We start from the raw sequence: 19,214 nt of genomic DNA, 5'->3' as shown, positions 1-19,214 counted from the left end.
ATTGTCCCTTATTGGATGTAGTGAGAAATCCTAAAATGCAGCATGTCTGAATAACTGAGCTCTCTCTGCTGAGCAGGGGATGATCCTGACATTTGATACTTAGGCTTGAAAATTGTGTCCATAATAGTGCTTAACTGTTGTTTGCTCACCCCTAAGAGTAACAGTAGCCAGAGTGAAAAACAGAGACATTTTTATTAACCTGAAATAAAGCAAAATATTAAATAGACTATATACAGAATAACAGTGGTTTATATGGCCATATAAATCTCTTGCAATTTGTGTCCAATTCCAGATGTCCAGTAGCAATGTTCTATTTTCCAGAGTGTATTAATGTAAATATGAGAGTTCCAAGGCCTATTTTGGGCCCTTGGGTCCTGAATACACACATGGAATGTGCTTGGCTTCTACCCACAAGACAGAAAACAATGAGCAGGAATGGAATGCAGGGAGCATTAATAAAGGTATGGCCATGCTGCCCTAACTCAGCTTTCCCTAAAATCAGGAGTGAAGACTTAAGTAAAAATCTGTATGGCAAGTCCTTCATCAGCATAGCAAGGATTTGGCTCATGTTCCTGTCTTTTCCTGTCTTCCCCAGTGTTCATCATGTCTAGATGCCTTTTTCCCCTATAATTCTCTGGAACTAAGATTCCTGTCCTAGAAGTTTAGTTGTTACTCTGTGGAGGACCACAGTCAATGCCTTATTTCACTTTTGCCCATTAGTATGAGTGAATAAATTCATGCTGACCACAGAGTTCATGCAAAGAGCAGGAAGAAATTATCAGCAGTAGTGTAAGGGTTAATCACCAAGGCAGAAGGTTCTCCCTAAGAGCAGGACAGTGGAGAACAATAACACAGATACAAGGAGGAAAGTGAGTTGTGCATAAGGAAAATATTGCAAATAACAGTCCTTCAGATTATATGTAGCTTCTTGGGACATCAGCTCTTTAAAAATGTTTACTGTTTTTCTGATGTAAGAAATGTCTGCAAGCTCCCTTGTTGATCCAGGAAAACAGAATGTGGGAGCAGTGCAGTAACTAAACTGTTCCTGTTCTTTGTTATCTCAAACCAGTGTGGGACATACATAAACCTGTGTCAGCAGCTGACACGGCTGTGGGTTGCAAGATGCAGTGGCAGAAAGCTTCAGCTTGAGGGTTTGATCCTGGGAAACCGTGACTGTCATTTCACAGATACACAAGGAAGGGGGCCGGTCTGGTTTCAGTTTTATTACAGTAATTAAGATAATGTCTGTTTTGGCTGCTGGATGGCGAATCAGATGCAAGTCTGTCTGAACCTTGCTTGTGCTTCTCACCACTTCCAAGGGACAGCAGCTCCAGCAAGTACTAAAGTAACTAAAACTTGTTCCTGAAATTACTGAAGGGTTCCACGTCATCGCTTTTACACAGCACTGCAATCCCTACCTTGACAGCGTGAATTGTGACAGGGCCTGACAGGTGCTAAATGCTTCTTCATTTTTTTATTATTATTATTTTGACATCTCTTTCTAAATAAAATAATTTAGAAGCAAAAAGGACTGATGATAGTTTTCTAAATCCTAACAATAAAAAACCCCAACAGATTATATTCTAAGCCTTTTGAAAACCCGTGTTGCCATTTTGCTCCGCGTTTTTAATCAGGAGTATATATTTCAAATATACAAACATCACGATGTATACCCTTAGAGAGGCTTGTCTGCTTGTTAGCTCAGCCAGTTTTTAAAACAATATATTTTCAGATATAAACAGTTTGCTCATATTGAAGCCTGGAGAAATTGTAGTTTTAGGCTTGTTCTGCCGAGCATGCTGTTTCTCATCAAGCTGTATTGAATTCCTGTTTTTAATAAATAGTGGTGTATTTTAAGCAATGAAGTACCACTGTTTAGTATCTTTCTTTCATGTGATGAATATATCCATGTTTTTAAATTCTGAAACCTTTTTTGTGAGTCATAAACCCCATACCAATTCCTGAGACTCCTTGATGGCTGAAGCTGAAAATCATGATGGCGACCCATAATGAAAATTCCCTGCATTTCATTCAAACTTTTTTTTTTTAATTTACTTTAAGATCCTGCAGGTTGTTTGACCGTAATATAAATATTTGCCTGTTTTTCTGTGTTAAATATAAAGACTGGTAAAGTTTGAAAGCCTGTCTGTTTTCCCAGCTATATCAGCCAATGTAAAAAATCCGGTAAGTCTGGCTTCCCTTTGGGGATTAATTGAGGGGGTTTTGTCCATAGTGACTATTTTACTTTGGCAGCTGTTACAGACACAGAGACAAAGCTTCTTTAAACAGGAGAATTAAAAGGAAGCACAGCTACAGGAGTCTCCTCTCTGAACTTCAGTTACCTAAAACCTGCTTTTCTTGCGTGACATTGTCATCTTCTGTTGTGAAGGTTTTTAGAGTTTTTTTCAGTCTGTCCTGTCAGTCAGCACTGAATTTTCACTGGGCTTTCCCTTGAGGTGGACTGATAAATATGTGAAATCCACTGTTGTACAGACTCGACCAAAATTACTCAAAGTACCAAATGCAAAGGTTTGTGCTTTATTTTCCAACATCTTGTATAGATTTTTGAAAGATATTTTAAAACCCACAATGAGTATGAATATCATCTTTTACCTTTTTATTGTAAACATTTAGGCTTAAAGTGGTGTAACTGACAGTTCAACCCAACAGGAGCCAGTGGCCTGTTCATATACATATTAACCATCATCAAAAATAAATGTTTCTGGCAGTTCGTTCATTCTGTCAGATCCAGCAGAGAGATTTTTAAGTTCTTTTTAACAACATTGTCCTGTGGTATAAAACTTTAAAATTTTCATTCTTTTCTGTGAAAAAAATAGTGTTTGCATTTTGAGCTATTTTGCAGTTGACTTTTTTATGTATATTTTGATTCATTCTCTGCTCCAGAGCAGCACAAAATGGTAAAAGGATTTCATCCAGCAATGTAAGCTTGTTCATATGGAATTGTTTAAAAATAATGATGGAGTGAGAGTTGAAAGCAAGCTAACTTTAACCTTTGGTAAAATTGGTCAATCTTCTCATTGCATAGAGTCAGAAAAAACTCTGTGAGGTATCGTATGCAGTAATTAATTTGGGGTTATCATTTGACTGAGAGTGTTCTTTTCTGTGTTGCACTGCCGAAAAAGCTAAGATTGAAATTAGGAAATACTGGTTGGCAAGATGAGCTGAGCTCTCATGTGATCCCTGTGGCAATAAACAGTCGAGTCACTCAAGAGTAGTTAAGTGACGGTTCGCACATTTTGGCTACTGCATCCTGCAGAATAAATCACTGGACATCAGAAGGGGTTTTGAAGTGAGGAATCCTGGGGAGTCCAAGACACACACAGAGCAAAGCTGTGACCATGGTGGTCCCAGACCTGTTTGCTCTCCCTCCTCCTGCAGCCGTCCCGTCCCGCTCTGCCCACGCAGGCAGGTTCTGGTGCCAGCAGGACTTGGAACTGCGCAGCAGGAATCTGCCTAAAGGCACAGCTGGCACGGCCAGGTGATGGCTCAGGAAGTGTCTCTGCTGACTCCATTCACACACACTCACTCAAAGACCACAGAGCTTCCAAATGAAGACTTTGGCCATGGATTCCAGGCGTAGGAAAAGGAAAGCCGTGCCATAAATTGGTGTGCAGTGTAGCCCCACCCAAACACACTTAGAGCTCTAGTATTTTTTCCACTTTTTGTTCTTAATGTCTTACAGAAAAGAGACACAGCTACATTTCTTTTGTTCTTCCTGTGTTTTACTAAAGATCTGATTGCTTCTTTCAGAGACTGGTGAACTGCTGCTGCAGTCTGGAGTGGTGTTTGCACAGCACAGGTATCACAGTAGGACTGGGACACAGATCCTGGAGGCAGCAGCAGAGGATACTGTGCTTAAAAGCTTTCAGTAGCATTGAACGCTCACAGACTGTAAATAGAAATAACTCAGAAAGAAATGGTACCCATAAGTGCTAATTTCAGGTAAGATCACTCACTACACGTGTGATCTAACAGGTGAAAAGCCAGTTAGAGGTGAGTCATCTGAGCAGCTGCTTCCTAAAGGTAAAGATATGAGCAGGCAGTGATGGAAGCAGATGGGTGCCAGTAAAGCAAGTTGAGTACAATCCAGATACTATCCTGTTGTTTTCTCCTGGGCTCAGGGCTCTTCTGGGACATGGAGAAGGCAAGTTCATTGTCCTGCTCTGCCTGTTTTTCCCATTGGTCCAAGGAAGCGAGGGTGTGCTGTTACACACAGAAATTCTCATGGACAGACGTTGGGTTGGCTGAGATGGTGCTTTCTTACCTACTGCATTTGCTTCACTAGAAAAAGTGAAAATGACAGAACAAGGTGGTGGTTGCCAAAACTTGGTAGTTGCTGAGTTCATGGGTTAGCTGCTCCGTTGAAGACAAGAATCTGTATTGTAAAAAGCAGGATTAGTCAGCCTGCCTTGGATCTGTGTTGGAAACATCACTGGAGCCAGAGGGGTCTGTAAGAGAGGGGTGCAAGATGCTTCTGATACAGATACAGAAGAGATTATTTAGAGCTGTTCTAGTCAAGGGAAAGCTCTTCATTGGTTCTGGTCAACAGGAATATTCTGAGGCCTTTGAGCTTTTGGTTATTATAAAAGGGAAAAATATCCTCATTTAGGTTGATTTTTAATCATATTTTCTACAATCACCTGTCATGTTTTCCTTTAATTATAAAAAGGAATAATATCTTTGGTATTGACACTTCCTTCTTTTTTTTCCTTTTTCTTTTTTCTTTTCTTTTTTTTTTCATTTTTTAAGATGGAAACACAGTAGGTGAGATAAAGGCCAGATTTTGATGTAGCATATTTTCAGTGTTACTGTTCACTGTATCTTAATATTCTAGTGTTTCCTTTGATTACCAGTATCGAGTAAGTGTGTTTCCAAAATGAAGTTCAGGTAATTTACGTGATGGGTTTGAATTAGAACTCCAAGTATATAAAACTTGCTGAATTATTTTTGGGCCTTATTTTGTACTTGCCTGCCTCCCACACGTTATTTAACCTCCAGGCTAGTGACAATCTGAGTCTTCCTTAGTAGTCATTGTCCTGCATCATCTTCTGGATTTTTAATAATGTGAAAAAACTGAAGTAGTACAAGTCATGGAGGGGTTATGTTAAGTGCTTTTTAAAGTCTGGATGTGAGAATGGAAAGGGCATCCTGGGTTATTTGCCTGTCTGTGCCGATATCCTGGATAACCAAAAGCCTTCCCCATTATTTTATGTGCATACCCAAAAGATGACAAAGAAACCCAGTTCCCACGTGCACGAGCTGTGCTGGTTTGTCTCGAGTGTTTCATACTTAGCTGTGTTTTGCTGCCCTGTGCACTCTCCCATAACAGCATCTGACTGAAATAAGGAGTAGCGTGTTTTCCTACTGCGCAACTACTTCATTCTTAAATTCCTGCACAAGTATTTGATTAAGATCATCTGTTCCCAGTAACTTACTTCGCTCCTTAGGTAGGCAGTTCGTTCCAGTGCCTGCAGCCCGTCACTGCGGCACTCAGAGGCTCCAGGGGGTTCCCCCACTGCTGCTGGCTGCTACTGCCAGCAAGAAAGGTGAGTGTAGGCTGCTGACCTGAGACAGGGCTTGCCTGGAGCCCCTGAAGTGCTCCCAAAGTGCCCTCAGCCTTCCAGCGTCAGAGCTGTCAGATCTTGGCGTGTTCTCGCGCTGGGTCCGAGCACAAGCACCGGGATGTGAAGAAAGAGCTTGAACTGCACTGCAGTTACAGAGAGGGTGAGACGGTGCCCTGAATATTGAAAGTATTTTCTGGAAGTTTCTTGACACATTAGACATTGGGTTTTTTCCTTGCTACCAATTTACTGCTTTTCCAGCACGTGCTGCATCCCGGGCGAGTTCCCGCCGGGCGCTGCCTCCTCCTCAGCCGGCTCCGTGTGTTTTCTTGGCAGGTCTTGGAACATTTTTGACAACACACGTCAGGACCCCACAGGACTAACAGCAGTTCTTCAGGCTACGGATCTGGTTGGAGTCTTGCATATGCTGTACTGTGTTCTTTTCCACGGGACAATTGCAGATCCAAACACAGCCAGTCCTAAAGACAGCTATGGCACCAACACAGTCCAGGTTGCCATTCAGAGTTTACGTTTCTTCAATAGTTTTGCTGTTCTCGACCTGCCTGCCTTCCAGGTAACTCGTGTTTTTAAAGCTTCTCTTGGTGTGGAAATGTTCATTATTGATTATACCTTTGGGACTGAGTTTTGTCTCTAGGATCCTGCTTACTGAAGGAACTTTCACAATTAAATGTTTAGGTTTTATGCATAAAGTTTGTAACTGTTGGTATTTCCACCATATAACTGGCTAATGAATTTAATCAAAAGGTGAAAATTTAAGGTACATAAAATGCTAAATCCAATCCATTCCATCTTCTAGCTTCTTTTTACTTGCTTCTGCGTATTGTGTTTTATATTTAATTCGTCCCAAACATGTAAAAAGAAAAATTTTAACAAAGGCACCAAATAAAAGTTTTTCTATGGTGAAAAGATTAGCTTGTAATATAAGCACAATTTACATTTTCCAGTGCATTCAGTGGCCACCTGCTTTAAGGTTGTGCAACTGAAACTGAAAATCACTTGATACCAATTTTTTTTATCCAAGTAGAATTTTATTAACCAAAATTGGAAACTTTTCGTAATTCTCATTAAAATTAAAAAATGAAAAAAAAATTGCATTTCGATTCCTGGAAAGGTAAGTCCCTGCTTACCTTTCTCTGTGAACAGAGTTCAAGTGTAAATGAATCATCTTACCGTACAAAGAAAATACAAATACTGGTATACTTCTCAGATAAATTTTGCAGAGTTGTATTGGTAATATAAAACACGTGTCAAAAAGCATTGCTTTGAAAAACACATTTAGCAGCATCAATCTTATGCAACTTATCAGAACAGGTTTCTTTTAATATGTAATTGGTCTGTAAATTGTACCCCACGCTCCATCTGAAATGCACTAAACTCAGTTAGAGCTTTGCACAGATGAAGAATTTGGTGTAAACCTCCTTCAGTTTGTGTTTCTTGCCTTTGACTTTCAGTCCATTTAGTGCCTTTACCAACAGCAACAAGCCATTTGTGTGTAGCAGTGTTCATGTGTGTGGCTGCAGCTGCAGGATCCAGTCCAATCAGGCTTTCTTTACAGGGACATAGCAGGATATTTGTTGGAGTTTCATGTAAAACAACCCTTACACACACTATTGACTCGTTTCTTTCTGTAAATCAAGGTGTACACAGGAGTTCTCTCCTACCCCTTGCTCGGTACCTCTTGGTGTTGATTTGTTGCTGTAGGTTTTCCAGGGTTGTGCCAGAGTCAGGCTTGAGCTGGGACAGGGGAGCTCCAGCAGATCCCACTGGCTGAAGGGCTTCTCCCTGATATCCCAAGATTTTGAAATCTTGGGATTTAAAAATTATTTCTAAAATACCATTATTGCTTACTCTGCCTGTGTTTATCCCTCTACCAGCACCATAACATCTCAGCATTTATAACAAACCATTAGTTTGTTCTACATAAAATGGTGAAAGTTGGGAGTGAGGAGTGGCTGAAGGAGTGGGAGTTGTTTCCCTCAGCTCCCCGAGGCTGGGCTCGCTCAGGAGGAATCCCTGAGCTTGGTCTGAGCTGTTTGTGAGGGACAGGCAGGCTGGTGTAGCCTCAGCAGCTCTCCCTTTCAGTGCACTAATGTGATTTGTTTCTGTAATGTTAAAAACAACACACACCTGAGGCAGTTTGCTGTCCATTCTGACCCTGTGGACTGGAGCAGGCTGGCAGAGGGAAAAGCCTCGTTTGTGTGCTGATTATTATCTCCAAGGAATAGTTTTATCACTTATTAGCAGGACTGGGGAATAGGGGGATTTGATTAAGAGAAGAGGGTCTGGTGATTCTAGAGTTTGTATTAGCACAGATGGCTCCTGGGTGTATATTTCATTTGATTTGACAATCTAAACAATTGAAAGATGGTAGTGAGAAACAACGCAGGGTCCTGAGCTGATATTAATTCTGGCTAAAAAGGAAGCATAGTTTCCTTGAAAAATTAGTTTAACTTTTATACACAAACTCAGGTGCCCTTTGACCTGTTGTTATCAGGAAAGGTTAAACCCAGAGTGCTGGGTCACAGCATGCGTGGACAGCACTAATTAAATAAGGGTGGACCTGAGAATATGGCATTTACATGATGTAAAGCAGTAAATGGTGGCTGTTTTGGGCCCTAAAGGTTGAAAATACACTGACTTTACAGAAAGCTTGAGGTTCAAGGTGGAAGGAATCCACAGCTGGGTCGGGTTTAATTGTCAAGGATTCTACTTTTGCTGGGTAGATTTGGAGTTTGGTAAGACTGAACTGTGCTACAGCCTGGGATTTATGTACATGTGCCTAACACAGGCTACAAGGTAGAAAATGGAGAAAACTCTGAAATGAAAGAGATTTTCTCACAGGCCTGCACTGCTGTTTCATTAGAGTTAGGAGACTGTCATGCTCATTCCCTGTGCTTTAGTTTTCCCCTTTGACCCTGTGTCGCTCTGTCTGTTTGACATGTTTATTAAATAGAGGCTGTAGGCTGCGCAGATAAAATCTAATTCTGAATCTCCACGTTACAGCAATTTGCCTACTTTTAAAAAGCATCCCAAGAAGCTTTGCAGCTGAGTGTTCTCTCCTTTTAGATGTTTCTAAGCTTTTATAATGTTTGAAAATTCATTATTTGTTATTCATCATTGTATTCCGTTCAGAGCATGAGTTATGAAGAAGAAATGCATTTTGCCCTGGTGCAGAAACGGAGATGGTTTGGTTTCTTTTGCTTATTCCTAAGAAATATTATTAACATTAAGTTTTCCTGGAACATGCAGTGTATATCAGATGGAATGGTCAGCCTAAGGCTACACTGAATGTCAGCTAAGCAGAATCCAATTTTTCCTGTGTCCCTGGAAAATTTGAATTTATTCTTACTTTTGTGGCCTTTAATGGTATCGTTCAGTTGTGAATGATAAGTGACTGGAAGAAGAGACTCTGTCCTCTGCAGTTATTGCAACAAAGAACATAGTCTGTACTTTGGTAAAAACAAAAAAAACCAACACAAACCAGAAGGGTGCAGCTGCTGTGTATGCAACTCTCACAAGTTCTAGGACACACTGCTAGAGTGTAATTTCTGTTTCTTGGCCTTTTTTTCCAGTCAATTGTGGGTGCTGAAGGACTGTCCCTTGCCTTCCGGCACATCATCAGCTCCCTGCTGTGGTACTGCTCCCAGCACACGTGTGAGGGACTGCTGCACGAGGTCATCATTTGTGTGGGCTATTTCACTGTAAACAACGCAGATAACCAGGTAAGGCAAATGGAAAATGGGATCAGAAGTTATCAGGGGCACGTTTAGTCATGGTTCCCTCCAGAAAACTGAGCCCCTCAGCGCTGGTTCTGAAGCACTTGGGATTCATTTGAGCACGAAGTGCGTGTTTGGCAAAGAGAAACTGAAGTTGTATCTTAAGACAAAGGCATTAATTTTATGTGGCCATAAGCAAACTCCATGTTCTCATCCAGAAAGGATGGCTGACATTGCACTGATTTTAACTAGCCTTGCTCTATGCCAGGGTATACTTAGAAACTGATATTCTTAATTCCAAGTTAGCTTCATGTCAGCTTGATCAGATGGTTGTGGTACCCTTTTTAAAGCCAGCTAAGCTAATCTGCCATGAAGACTTGTCCTTGGATGCCAGTGTAGCCATCTCCCTGGTTGCCAGTGTGCTTATTTAAGTTTAAACCATTCTTCTCCTTGAATCCTTTCAGTAGTAAACCAAATACCCTGTCCAACAAACAGTGGAAATTCCCCTTTAGCTTCCCTAACTTTTGCCAGTGGACTCTGTGACTGCTCTTATTTGCTTATAAAATAACCCAGACACAAACCTCCAAAAAGATTTCAAGTATTTTAATCTTTAAAATCTCCAAGTTTGCTCAGCTTATGTGTAACATCTCAGAATGTATTGGGCAGGGCAGAGGTTGGCATTGGCACTTTGAGGATATGAACCTGCCTCTGGGTGTGCGTTGTGGTGCCCACGTCTTGGGCATGGTTCAGTTGGGTGCTGTACTTTGTGGAGTTACTCACTGTGTTCTGTCTCCATACTTTTACCACCTGCTTCCTGGTTTTGCTCAAATTTTGGGGTAGGGGTTCAGGATGAGGAGCTCAGTGCCCTCAGTTCAGCTGATGAGCAGAAGGAGTTAAGTGGTATAACTTGTCAATGAAGGTTTAGAGAAAAGCTGCTTAAATAATGTTCTTGCTATAGTTGAGAAACTTAGAAATTCTCTATAGTTGTTGACTGTAATTGGAACACTGTCATATCTTAAAGCTGACAGTGCTGTCACAAGTATTACATCATTCTATAGTGATGTTTCTGTGGCTTTGGCCACCACTGGGGGGAAAATCCTGCAGCCTTCCTACCCTTTGTGACCAAATCCCACTCAGGATCTGGAGCTGACTGGGGGCAACACTTTAATATGGCCATTTTTAAATCCCTGTGAGGTTGCTGCCATGTTGAGCCCCTCAGCTGCCTGGCAGGTCGTGCTGGCACCCAGAAGAGCCAGCGAACTTGTGTTGTCTTTTCTCCGCCGTTTAAAAAATTTCTCTTCTGGCACACGAGTACAAACAGATGTGATTCATTGCGTGGAGGATTTGCCACTACAAACACTGCCAGGAATAGTGCAGAAGAGGGATTTCCTACCAGCAGTTGCAGTCTGGAGTGCCGGTCGCTGTCGGTGCCCCAGGGCGAAGGTCCGGCTGGGGGGAGTGGGCACCGGGCCATGGCAGCAGCTGGCTGGGGCTGGGGGGTGCCGTGGGCCATCCAGAGACACGACGTGCTTCCCAGCTGGGGATTTGGAAGGGTCTTGGAGTCTTCAGCATGAGCACTTGGGCTTGAGGTCATGTGCAGTCTCTAATGTGCCCTGGCCACAGGCAGGTTTCAAGGTTTAGAGGTGGTTTATGCAGCTCTGAGAATCAGGTTTAGGGCTTTGATGGAACAGCCGTAGGATGTCGGTGCCTTTCGTGCCCGACAAGCTGCCCGTTAGGGTGGTTTGCTTTAGAGGTGCTGTCTCAAGAGGTATCGTGATGTGCTTAACTTTTTTATGTTATTTCTGGTATTTCTCATTAATAAGTTTTCAACTGAGGAAGTGGCATTTTGGTTTGGCTTTTTTATTTAAAAAAAAAATTCAAAAACTGAAGCATTCCTTACTCAGGTACTTGCAAAATACAGGGAAGGTTTTTCAGCAAAAGGAAACAATTTTCCTATTACTACAAGGCAAGGCAGTACAATTTGCTTACAGTCCTTATTTTCAGGTGCTGTTGGTGTTGTGACTTCCACTAAAGACAGACTTCCTTTCATGAAAAGGGAAGTGCTTTCTGTTCATTCAGTTATGGTTTAATTTTTTATTATGTTATGAGCTTCCAATTTTTTTTCTTTCGTTGTTATTATCCTACTAAAAATAAAAAATTGGTCTCACAGTGAAAGTTTTGAAATAGTAGGCTTGAACTCCTGGCAAGAACAGTGTAATAAAAATAGATACACTAGACTCGAGCTATGAAAACAAATTTCCATAAAGCCAGATAGTTCTGTTTATTTAGTATTTGGACCAACTTGAACTGAGGCAATAACTGACATATTTCAAAGCAGATTCATGCTCTTCTTGCAGTCAAATGTGCATTTGTTTGGAAATGTTTGTAGTTTAAAGTCTTTTCCTCTCCAAATTTGTATTCCTTATTACAAACAGAGGTATGTTTTCATTCCTTTCAACACTCCAAACAAAAAAGGTCATACAGTTGTTTGGAGTTTTCAGTATGCCTTTTGTGATTCCTTTGCCTACCCACACCAGTGGATAAATATCCAAAGCAGCGTAGTGGAATAAAGGAAAAAAATTATTATTTAAAAAAAAGGAAACAAAAGGCAGTTCTCTAGTTTGGAGAATAGATAGATTTCTAAAAAGGAAATTTTACAGCCTGTTGACCTCAACATTGACCTTCTGTAGTAGTTCTGTGATTTAAGTAAGTGAACTATTACCACCGTGCAGTCAAAATCATAGAAGGGCAATTTCCGAAATATTTCACGTTCATAGAACAAAATCTTCCAAGAGCATCATATGCCAGCCATTTAACATAACGTAGGTTTCTCTTCATCTGTTGCACTGTCTGTAAAAGCCTTTATATTTAGTTGAGTGGCAAATTGAAAAGGAAAGGTTTTTTTCTGTTGTGTGGCTTCGAGATCCCCATTTCCCTGCAGTTTCCAGGAGCCCCGAATCCGAGGGGGCCTCCCACGCACACACACGGAGAGGCAGTGGCTGGGCTCCCACTTGGTGTTTTCACCACGGCTGGCTCTTGGTCCAGGCCCAAGTGATTCTGTTGAGGGGCAGTGAGGACAATGGATTCCTAAGGAACACATTCCTAAGTGTTTTGATAGTGCTTGCTCTGTTTATTTTAAAAAGACTGATTTTGCTGACTCTGCCCGCGTATAATATATTAGTAATATTCCTTTCCTTTTCTCCTATTTTGTTTTAACATTCATAAAGCTTTTCCAGGGCAGCTGCTGTCACTGAAGAAATAAATCAGTTATGAAACTGAAAATTTCAAAACCCAAGGAGTCGTTTCTTTAATATTTTAAACGGCCCGACGTCAGCAGTGCAGCCTGAGCTGCGCTGTCTGTTTTGTATCGGCACGTGAACTTGTGTTTACTACAGAGCCAGACAGCCTGTGCTTCACACAGGGCTCTGTAATTGTGCCACAGCTTTATTAGGCATCTGCTCTGCCTGAACTGGGAGCAAGGAGAAGGGATTCTCTTTTTTTTTTTGGCCACCATTTAATCTACTACCAGACAAAAACAGGTCCCATGATACCAAGGATAGCCATGTAAAACTAAACTGCGTAATAAAAATAATGTCCAATCTTCCAATAGCCAGCCCTGCTATATCAGACCGTAGAATTACGGTTTCTAATCAAAATGTTCCTGTTAATTAAAAATATCCTTCTGTTTCATTACATTTTTATTCCCTTTCGTTGTTTGATTTAATTAGTATAATGAATATAATTAGCATGTGCTGTCAACTCGCCTCATTTGCATATTATATTGGATAATTGAATGTGGCTCTGTAATTAAATTAACACGAATGACAGACGATTTGGCTTCTTTCACGGTGCTGTGTTGGGAATAGAAGTCTTTCCATATTCATTGCAGTTAGGGGATATTTGTCATCTGAAAAGTCCTCACAAATCAGATCCTCAGACTGAGGATCTTGTCTGACAGGCTCCAAAAGAAGCTGCATTGTTCATTTGCATTGCTATCTCTTTATTTAAATAAAAATAGCTTTTGTTCTCCCAGTTTTTGGCACACGCTGTATTTAGAGTGCTTTAGGAGAATCCCACTAACTTTGGGGATTTGTAGGATGTGGAACTGTGTACTTCTAAAAGATGCTATTAACAGATTGCAAAACCAGATCTCCTTGAAAGAGCTGGAGGAAAGTGTGTGCAGCCTTTCAGAACTGCTTATAAAATTGAGTTATAAACTTAGTTATAAAATTGAGATTTGTAAGTAGAAGTGAAAACTTTTCTCAGAAGTTTTTGGAAAAATTTGGAGACACACCGTGTGTCTTTCAGAAAGGGATTTCATCCCCCAAAAGTTTGTCTTCCAGTTGCAGAAGTCTCACTTATTTCTCTGTTCCCTCCAAACCCTCTATCCCTGGACACTTCTGCCCACTAAGAATAGCATGTTATTCTTATTATAAACTTATAAATAATTGAAATGTTAGCATCTGATAATCCATATGTTGAAAATAGAAGCAAATGGAATTAGATTTAATAGTATCAATCACTTCCTAGAAATTTCTCCTTGCTATATACACATGGAAAACCTATTGCAAAATTCAATTCAGAAATCCCAGCTATAGCTCCAGTTAAAGGAACAAGGAGCAGTAAGATTACAGGATATTTTGGGAGAGGAATTTCTCCTATGTTAAATATATAAAACATCACACAGCAGTATCGCAGGTATAAATATAATGCTTAAAGAAACTAAAAGATTGTATGGTAGGGGCAGTTCTGAAAGGATCATGACATTTATCACTCATTCCCAGCACACAAAGCATGGCAGTTATTCCCCAAGAAAGGCTTCATCTCAAGATTGTCTTTTCCCTTTTTTTGTTAAATGATTCACTTGCAGTTGTTGGGCTCTAAGGGACTCTGACAGAGTGACTTGAGATTAGAATTGACCTTTGGTAGGGAAATTATTTTGTGCTTTTGACAGAGTTAGTGCATATTGAGTTTCAGTATGTGGCCAGTTTCCTCTAGTGTTAGCCTGGAGGAAGAAAAATACTTCTAAATGGAAAAATTGTCAAAGTCAGAAGTCGACAGGAAAACTTGGAAGTTATGAAAATATTACGGAGAGTTTCCATATGGGTTGTTTACTAAAGGCCATCATTAAACTTTCATTATTTGTGTTGCTTTTGGGGCTGTGGAGGGACTGGAAACAGTTTTGATCTGGTAGGTGGAGTTTTTGAAAGCAAAGCACAAGAGCAAAGATGCAGGAATTGGAAGTTACTGTGTAGTTAACGTCCTTATCTGTAAGTAAATAGTATCTGAAATTACTTAATTCTGATTTTGTTAGTTTCCTCTCAAAGAGAGATTTTTAGGAGGATTGATTTCGTGTTGAGGTTGCAGGTTTATTTCTTTAAACCTTAAAAAAGCACACCCTGACCTTTTAAAGCTTTAGAGTTCCGCACAAAAACTATGCCTGGTAAATTTTGTGAAATAGCCGATTTTGGCAAGTGAGTGATTCATGTGAAGTTGTAGTCTTGACTCCCATTTAGAAGCACTTCAGCTTGTGAACAGAAATCCCCCAAGGATTAAACTCCCCACGTTAAAGCGGAGTACATTAAGCCGGCTCTGTAATGTGTGCTTTTGCTCCTCAGACCACATAAATTCTCTTAAGTGAACCAGTGTCTTCAGGAAAGATGGCATTCCTGTCTGGGCAGCCAGGGAAAAGTGGGGACGCCTCTTAGGTAATTTGTCAGACACCTTTGTTGTTTGAGCTCACTGAGAAACCTTTTCTTTTCGAAGAATGAGCTATGACAAAGCAAAGCAAATACGGCAGAAGCATTTGGGGCTGCGCATTTCGTGTGTCACATCTTAATTGTTTTTCCAACACTCCAAAATGCATCCCGTTGTAGGTTTTTTTTTTTTCTATTTTGCTTTTTGAGAGGATGTGGGGAAAGTAATTTAATATGAGCGCAGACTTAACATGAAATCAAGTGCGTTTAGTTTCGGTTCATGGTGGGCTGGCTGATTCCTGTAGGGAAGGGAAGAGAGAGTGTGTAGGAATTAGCATGAGAAATGAATGCATTTGGATTTATCTTACTGTCTTATTCTCAAACTGCAAACACAAAAGAATAAACTTATCTCCCGAAGTCATCAAAGCCAGTACTTTCAACAGCCTTAAAACACAGTCCGTGAGGAAGCTGAGAGAGGAGGAGAGAGAGGGCGAGAGCAACATTCCCATCTTCCTCCTGGGTCAGGAATAAAAGGAGTTTGATGGTCTCAGCTTAATCCCCAGTAGAACTTTGTCCTCACGAGAAAGCACCACGCAGTTTGGTGTAGTCCTGCTTAATAAGCAGTTTGTTCTGGGCTCAGACCTGGGCCTGGGCCGCTCCGGGCTCGGCCGGTGGCGCTCCGTTGGCGCGGATGGAGCCGGAGCTTGCGCAACGCCCGCCGTCCTCCTGCCCTGCTCCCAGCCTGGCGCTCGCTCCTCTGCGTGAGGGTTCCATTTCACACAGAAATTCTGAAACAAAGTCGAAAGCCTGCAAATATTTAATCGGGCCTTGTGAGCTATTGTCTGCCTCGCCTCATGTGTGAGGGAACTCCCTGTGCTTCTCCCATAAACTCTCGCTTTCCCAAGTCCCTGCCGACCGCGGTGCCTGTCCCCGGCGTGGCCGGCCCCATGCAGAGGCAACGCCGGCCTGCTCTGTGTTCCCGGCTCTGGGCTCGGCCAGTTGACAGTTCTCCCGAGCACTTGGATGCTGCTCTGAGGGTGGGAGCCTGCGAGAGGCCCAGAGAGGTCTCCCGAAGCCGTTTTGTCGCGTTCGGCTCAAGTGACACTCGATTGAAGCGATACTGAAACGTAAAGAAAGAACAAAGTGCATTAATTGAGTGCTACGGAAAATTTTGCTCGTCCTCCTCTCCTCTTAGCAAAGGGTAAATTGCAGCCCATTTTTCGTGGCAGAAGAGCACATTTTCTTGCTCTCTGTTTGAAGCTTTGTCTCAGCCAGCTCTGTAACATGTCCAATGGTTCAGTGTTTCGCAGGCTGCTTAGCTGATGATTAGATACTTTGACAAACCCTTTAGATTTCCTGTGGAAGCCATAAGACAAAATGTGCTAGGAATACTAATTCCAAGGGCTGTGGAGCTTACTTGTGAGCAGGGATTTTGGAGTGTGACAGGAAACGTTCGCTTTTGAAGAGAGAAAATGCTCTGAGACACACAAAAAGATTTTATGTGTTTTAGACTGTAATGTTTGAATTATTCACACCTTCTGGGGATTTTGACCCAAACTAGCTCTGTTACCAGGGATGCTGGCAGAAACCTCAGCCAATAGTCTCCTTAAACTTCTGTTGACTATGGTCCTGTTTTCTTCTCTGCCCTTTAAATCATCTCGTTTCAGATCGTGCCCAAAGCAGCAACTTAAATTTATAAGTGGTGTATCCTCAAAGCTGAAGATGTCATCTAAGTGTGAAGATAAAAAACAGTGCACTGAAAAACAGTGCAGGGCTACAAAGGGCTAATTCTAATCATTTCAGGGCTCAGAATAATACCTGAGGGCTTGAGACGTGTCTCAATGTTTGGGTTTTTTTTATTTTATCTTACAGAACACATGTATTTCTCATACATTTAATGTATAATAATATTTTCTGATTAAAAATGATCAGACCAACAAGTATATAAATCTTCTTTTATGTTATTGTGGAAACAATGAAGTTTATAATTTTCTAGAAAGAAGTGATACCCTTAAGATCCTTAAGTCCATGATTAACACAAGAGCAACCTCACGTTGAAACGTTTATCTTTATGTTAATATATCAAATGCTAAAATGCTGTCACTTCTCAAGTTAGGCTTTTCCTTAATACCTTTTCTAGTTCAGATATTAGATTACTATTTTATCCTGTAGCCTGGGCATATATTAAATTCACAAGTACCCTCAGTGCATATTAGGGTTGTTTCCATTTTCCTTTCATCACATTGTAGTGAAGTTTATCTTTTCCAATATATGTTTAACATTTATTTATTGCTGAATTTGATCTATACATACTTCATTTGTTATGACCGAGGTGACTTGTTAGTTGTCATTTGGGGTGACATTTTTTCGAGAGCTTTGTATAAAGAACATCTTTTCCTAGATTTCCCCCTAGCACCACTTCTGGTAAACATTTTGAAATGCGCTGGTCGTTGCCATCATCCTATCCTAAATGTTCATACATCTTAGGGTGATTACACAAAAACTGCTGAGATGATTTTTTTCCTGCTGTGTATACACAGAGCACCCCTGAGTCTGCTTAAAGCGTTGAGCTCTGAAAGGACAATGCTTACAATGTGGTTTATAGGAAGACTAATGTTATTCCTGAACTCTCTTATCTTTTCTCTCTGAAAGCTGACACGTGACGCTAAGAAAATAAACACTGGAATTTTTCAAATAGGCAAAATTCTTATTTTTAAATTTGAGTGCAGCGTTCTGGAACTTTCTTTTTGCATAGAAATGGTGCTCTGAATTCCTGAGAAATGTTAGGAGGAATTCAGAGCATTCTTTGCTCACAGCTTTGCCAATAGTGGAGTTTGCAAAATGGAAAGAAAAGAGCTTGACCTTAAAACAGAAGAAGAGCCTGAGTGGTGACATATTCTGCTGATTAAATACTAGCAGTACGAGATCTGTTTATATAGAAGCAAAGAAATAAGGCAGATCTAACTTTGAAGAGAAACTCTGGACTACTAATATAAAGACTTATTTCTTCTACCAAGTTATAAATAACCTAACATCAAACAAAAGGATTTAACTGTTTGATGGAATACTGTTGTTACAGGAATTAGATGCACAGTTCCTGTTCAATAAAGTTATTAGTTTTTAGTGCAAATTAGAGTTGACATTTATATAAATGATAAATACGTGGAAAAGAAACATTAGGGGTTCCCATACCAACAGTCCCACTTTAAGATCCAAATGTTTATAATGGCCACGTTGAAGTTTGGAACCGCAGGTCATCCGAGATAGCGGGGAAGGCAGGGAGTGCCCCTTGGAGAACCATTAGCTTTTTAGGCTGAGTTGTTGTAAGAAAATTGCGTCTGAACACGAACTGCATGAGAGCAGGAGAGCACAGTCAAGTAGAAGGGCACGTTTTAATGCTCCGTTTCATAAAAATAGAAGGGAAATTCTATCGGGAAGGATGTTTTTCTGGGAAGTTAGTTCAGCTCCCAGTGATTAAGCACTGTGTTTGTTTCTGAGTACCTGTGTGGAACACACCGTTTCATCCGCGGGTTTTTCTCCAAGAGCCAAAGTTGGTTTTGCTTCGGGAAGTTTTAAACTTTCCAAAGTTACGATTCGGCTCCGTTTTCCTGTATCCACGTTAGTATAACCTTGTCTCAGTTTTCACTTAATAAAAGAGTTACAACTTCTAATACTCAGTCATAATGGCTAAAAACCATCAGCCTGAGCGTAGAGAAGGAAGAGCACAGCCTTGTCAGGCGGGGTTAGTCACGCAAGAACAGGCGCACTGGGATGACTGGTAAGGTTTTGTTCAAATCTTGACATTTGGGGGTTTTCGTGGCCACAGATTTCAGTTCTCTCCTAGGCAATCTTCTTCCCTTCTCTGCTATCAATTTTCCCTTTCTCCTGTGGATGACAAGAAACCGCTGGGCTGCAGAAAGCACCCGTCAGTCCCGTTATCTCCGTGCTGCAGCGGTGCCAAGCAGGAATCCCTCTGCTTGGATCTGGGGAGGCGCTGCCAGGGGCTCAGATGGCACCTTGGGGCTGCTGGGTGTTGTCTCTGACTTCTCATTTGGACACGCCCTGCCCTGCAGGTCTGATGGATGGTGGTTGTGCCACTGATGCCAGCCCTGCATTTGTTCCCAAAGTTTCTTCCCAAAGGGAAGCACTTCTCAGTTCTTTGGTTTGCCCTTGCATAGAAAAAAATGCTTGCTGCTGGT

The 19,214-nt window shown here is 41.2% G+C and overlaps 1 protein-coding gene across 2 annotated transcripts in view; it reads left to right on the top strand.

The window, feature by feature from the left end:
• The window catches only part of SCAPER (S-phase cyclin A associated protein in the ER), a 137,038-nt gene that overhangs the window by 107,901 nt on the left and 9,923 nt on the right, over nt 1-19,214 (top strand). For both annotated transcript variants that reach the window (XM_050309377.1, XM_050309378.1), the window contains exons 28-29: nt 5,919-6,156; nt 9,176-9,325. In XM_050309377.1, the coding sequence (XP_050165334.1) occupies nt 5,919-6,156; nt 9,176-9,325 (388 nt within the window). The remainder of the gene's footprint in view (nt 1-5,918; nt 6,157-9,175; nt 9,326-19,214) is intronic.

The sequence above is a fragment of the Myiozetetes cayanensis genome, unplaced genomic scaffold (assembly GCF_022539395.1).
Source record: "Myiozetetes cayanensis isolate MyiCay16 unplaced genomic scaffold, myiCay2020 scf14, whole genome shotgun sequence".
NCBI lineage: Eukaryota > Metazoa > Chordata > Aves > Passeriformes > Tyrannidae > Myiozetetes > Myiozetetes cayanensis.
This window is presented reverse-complemented; position numbering and strand designations above follow the sequence as displayed.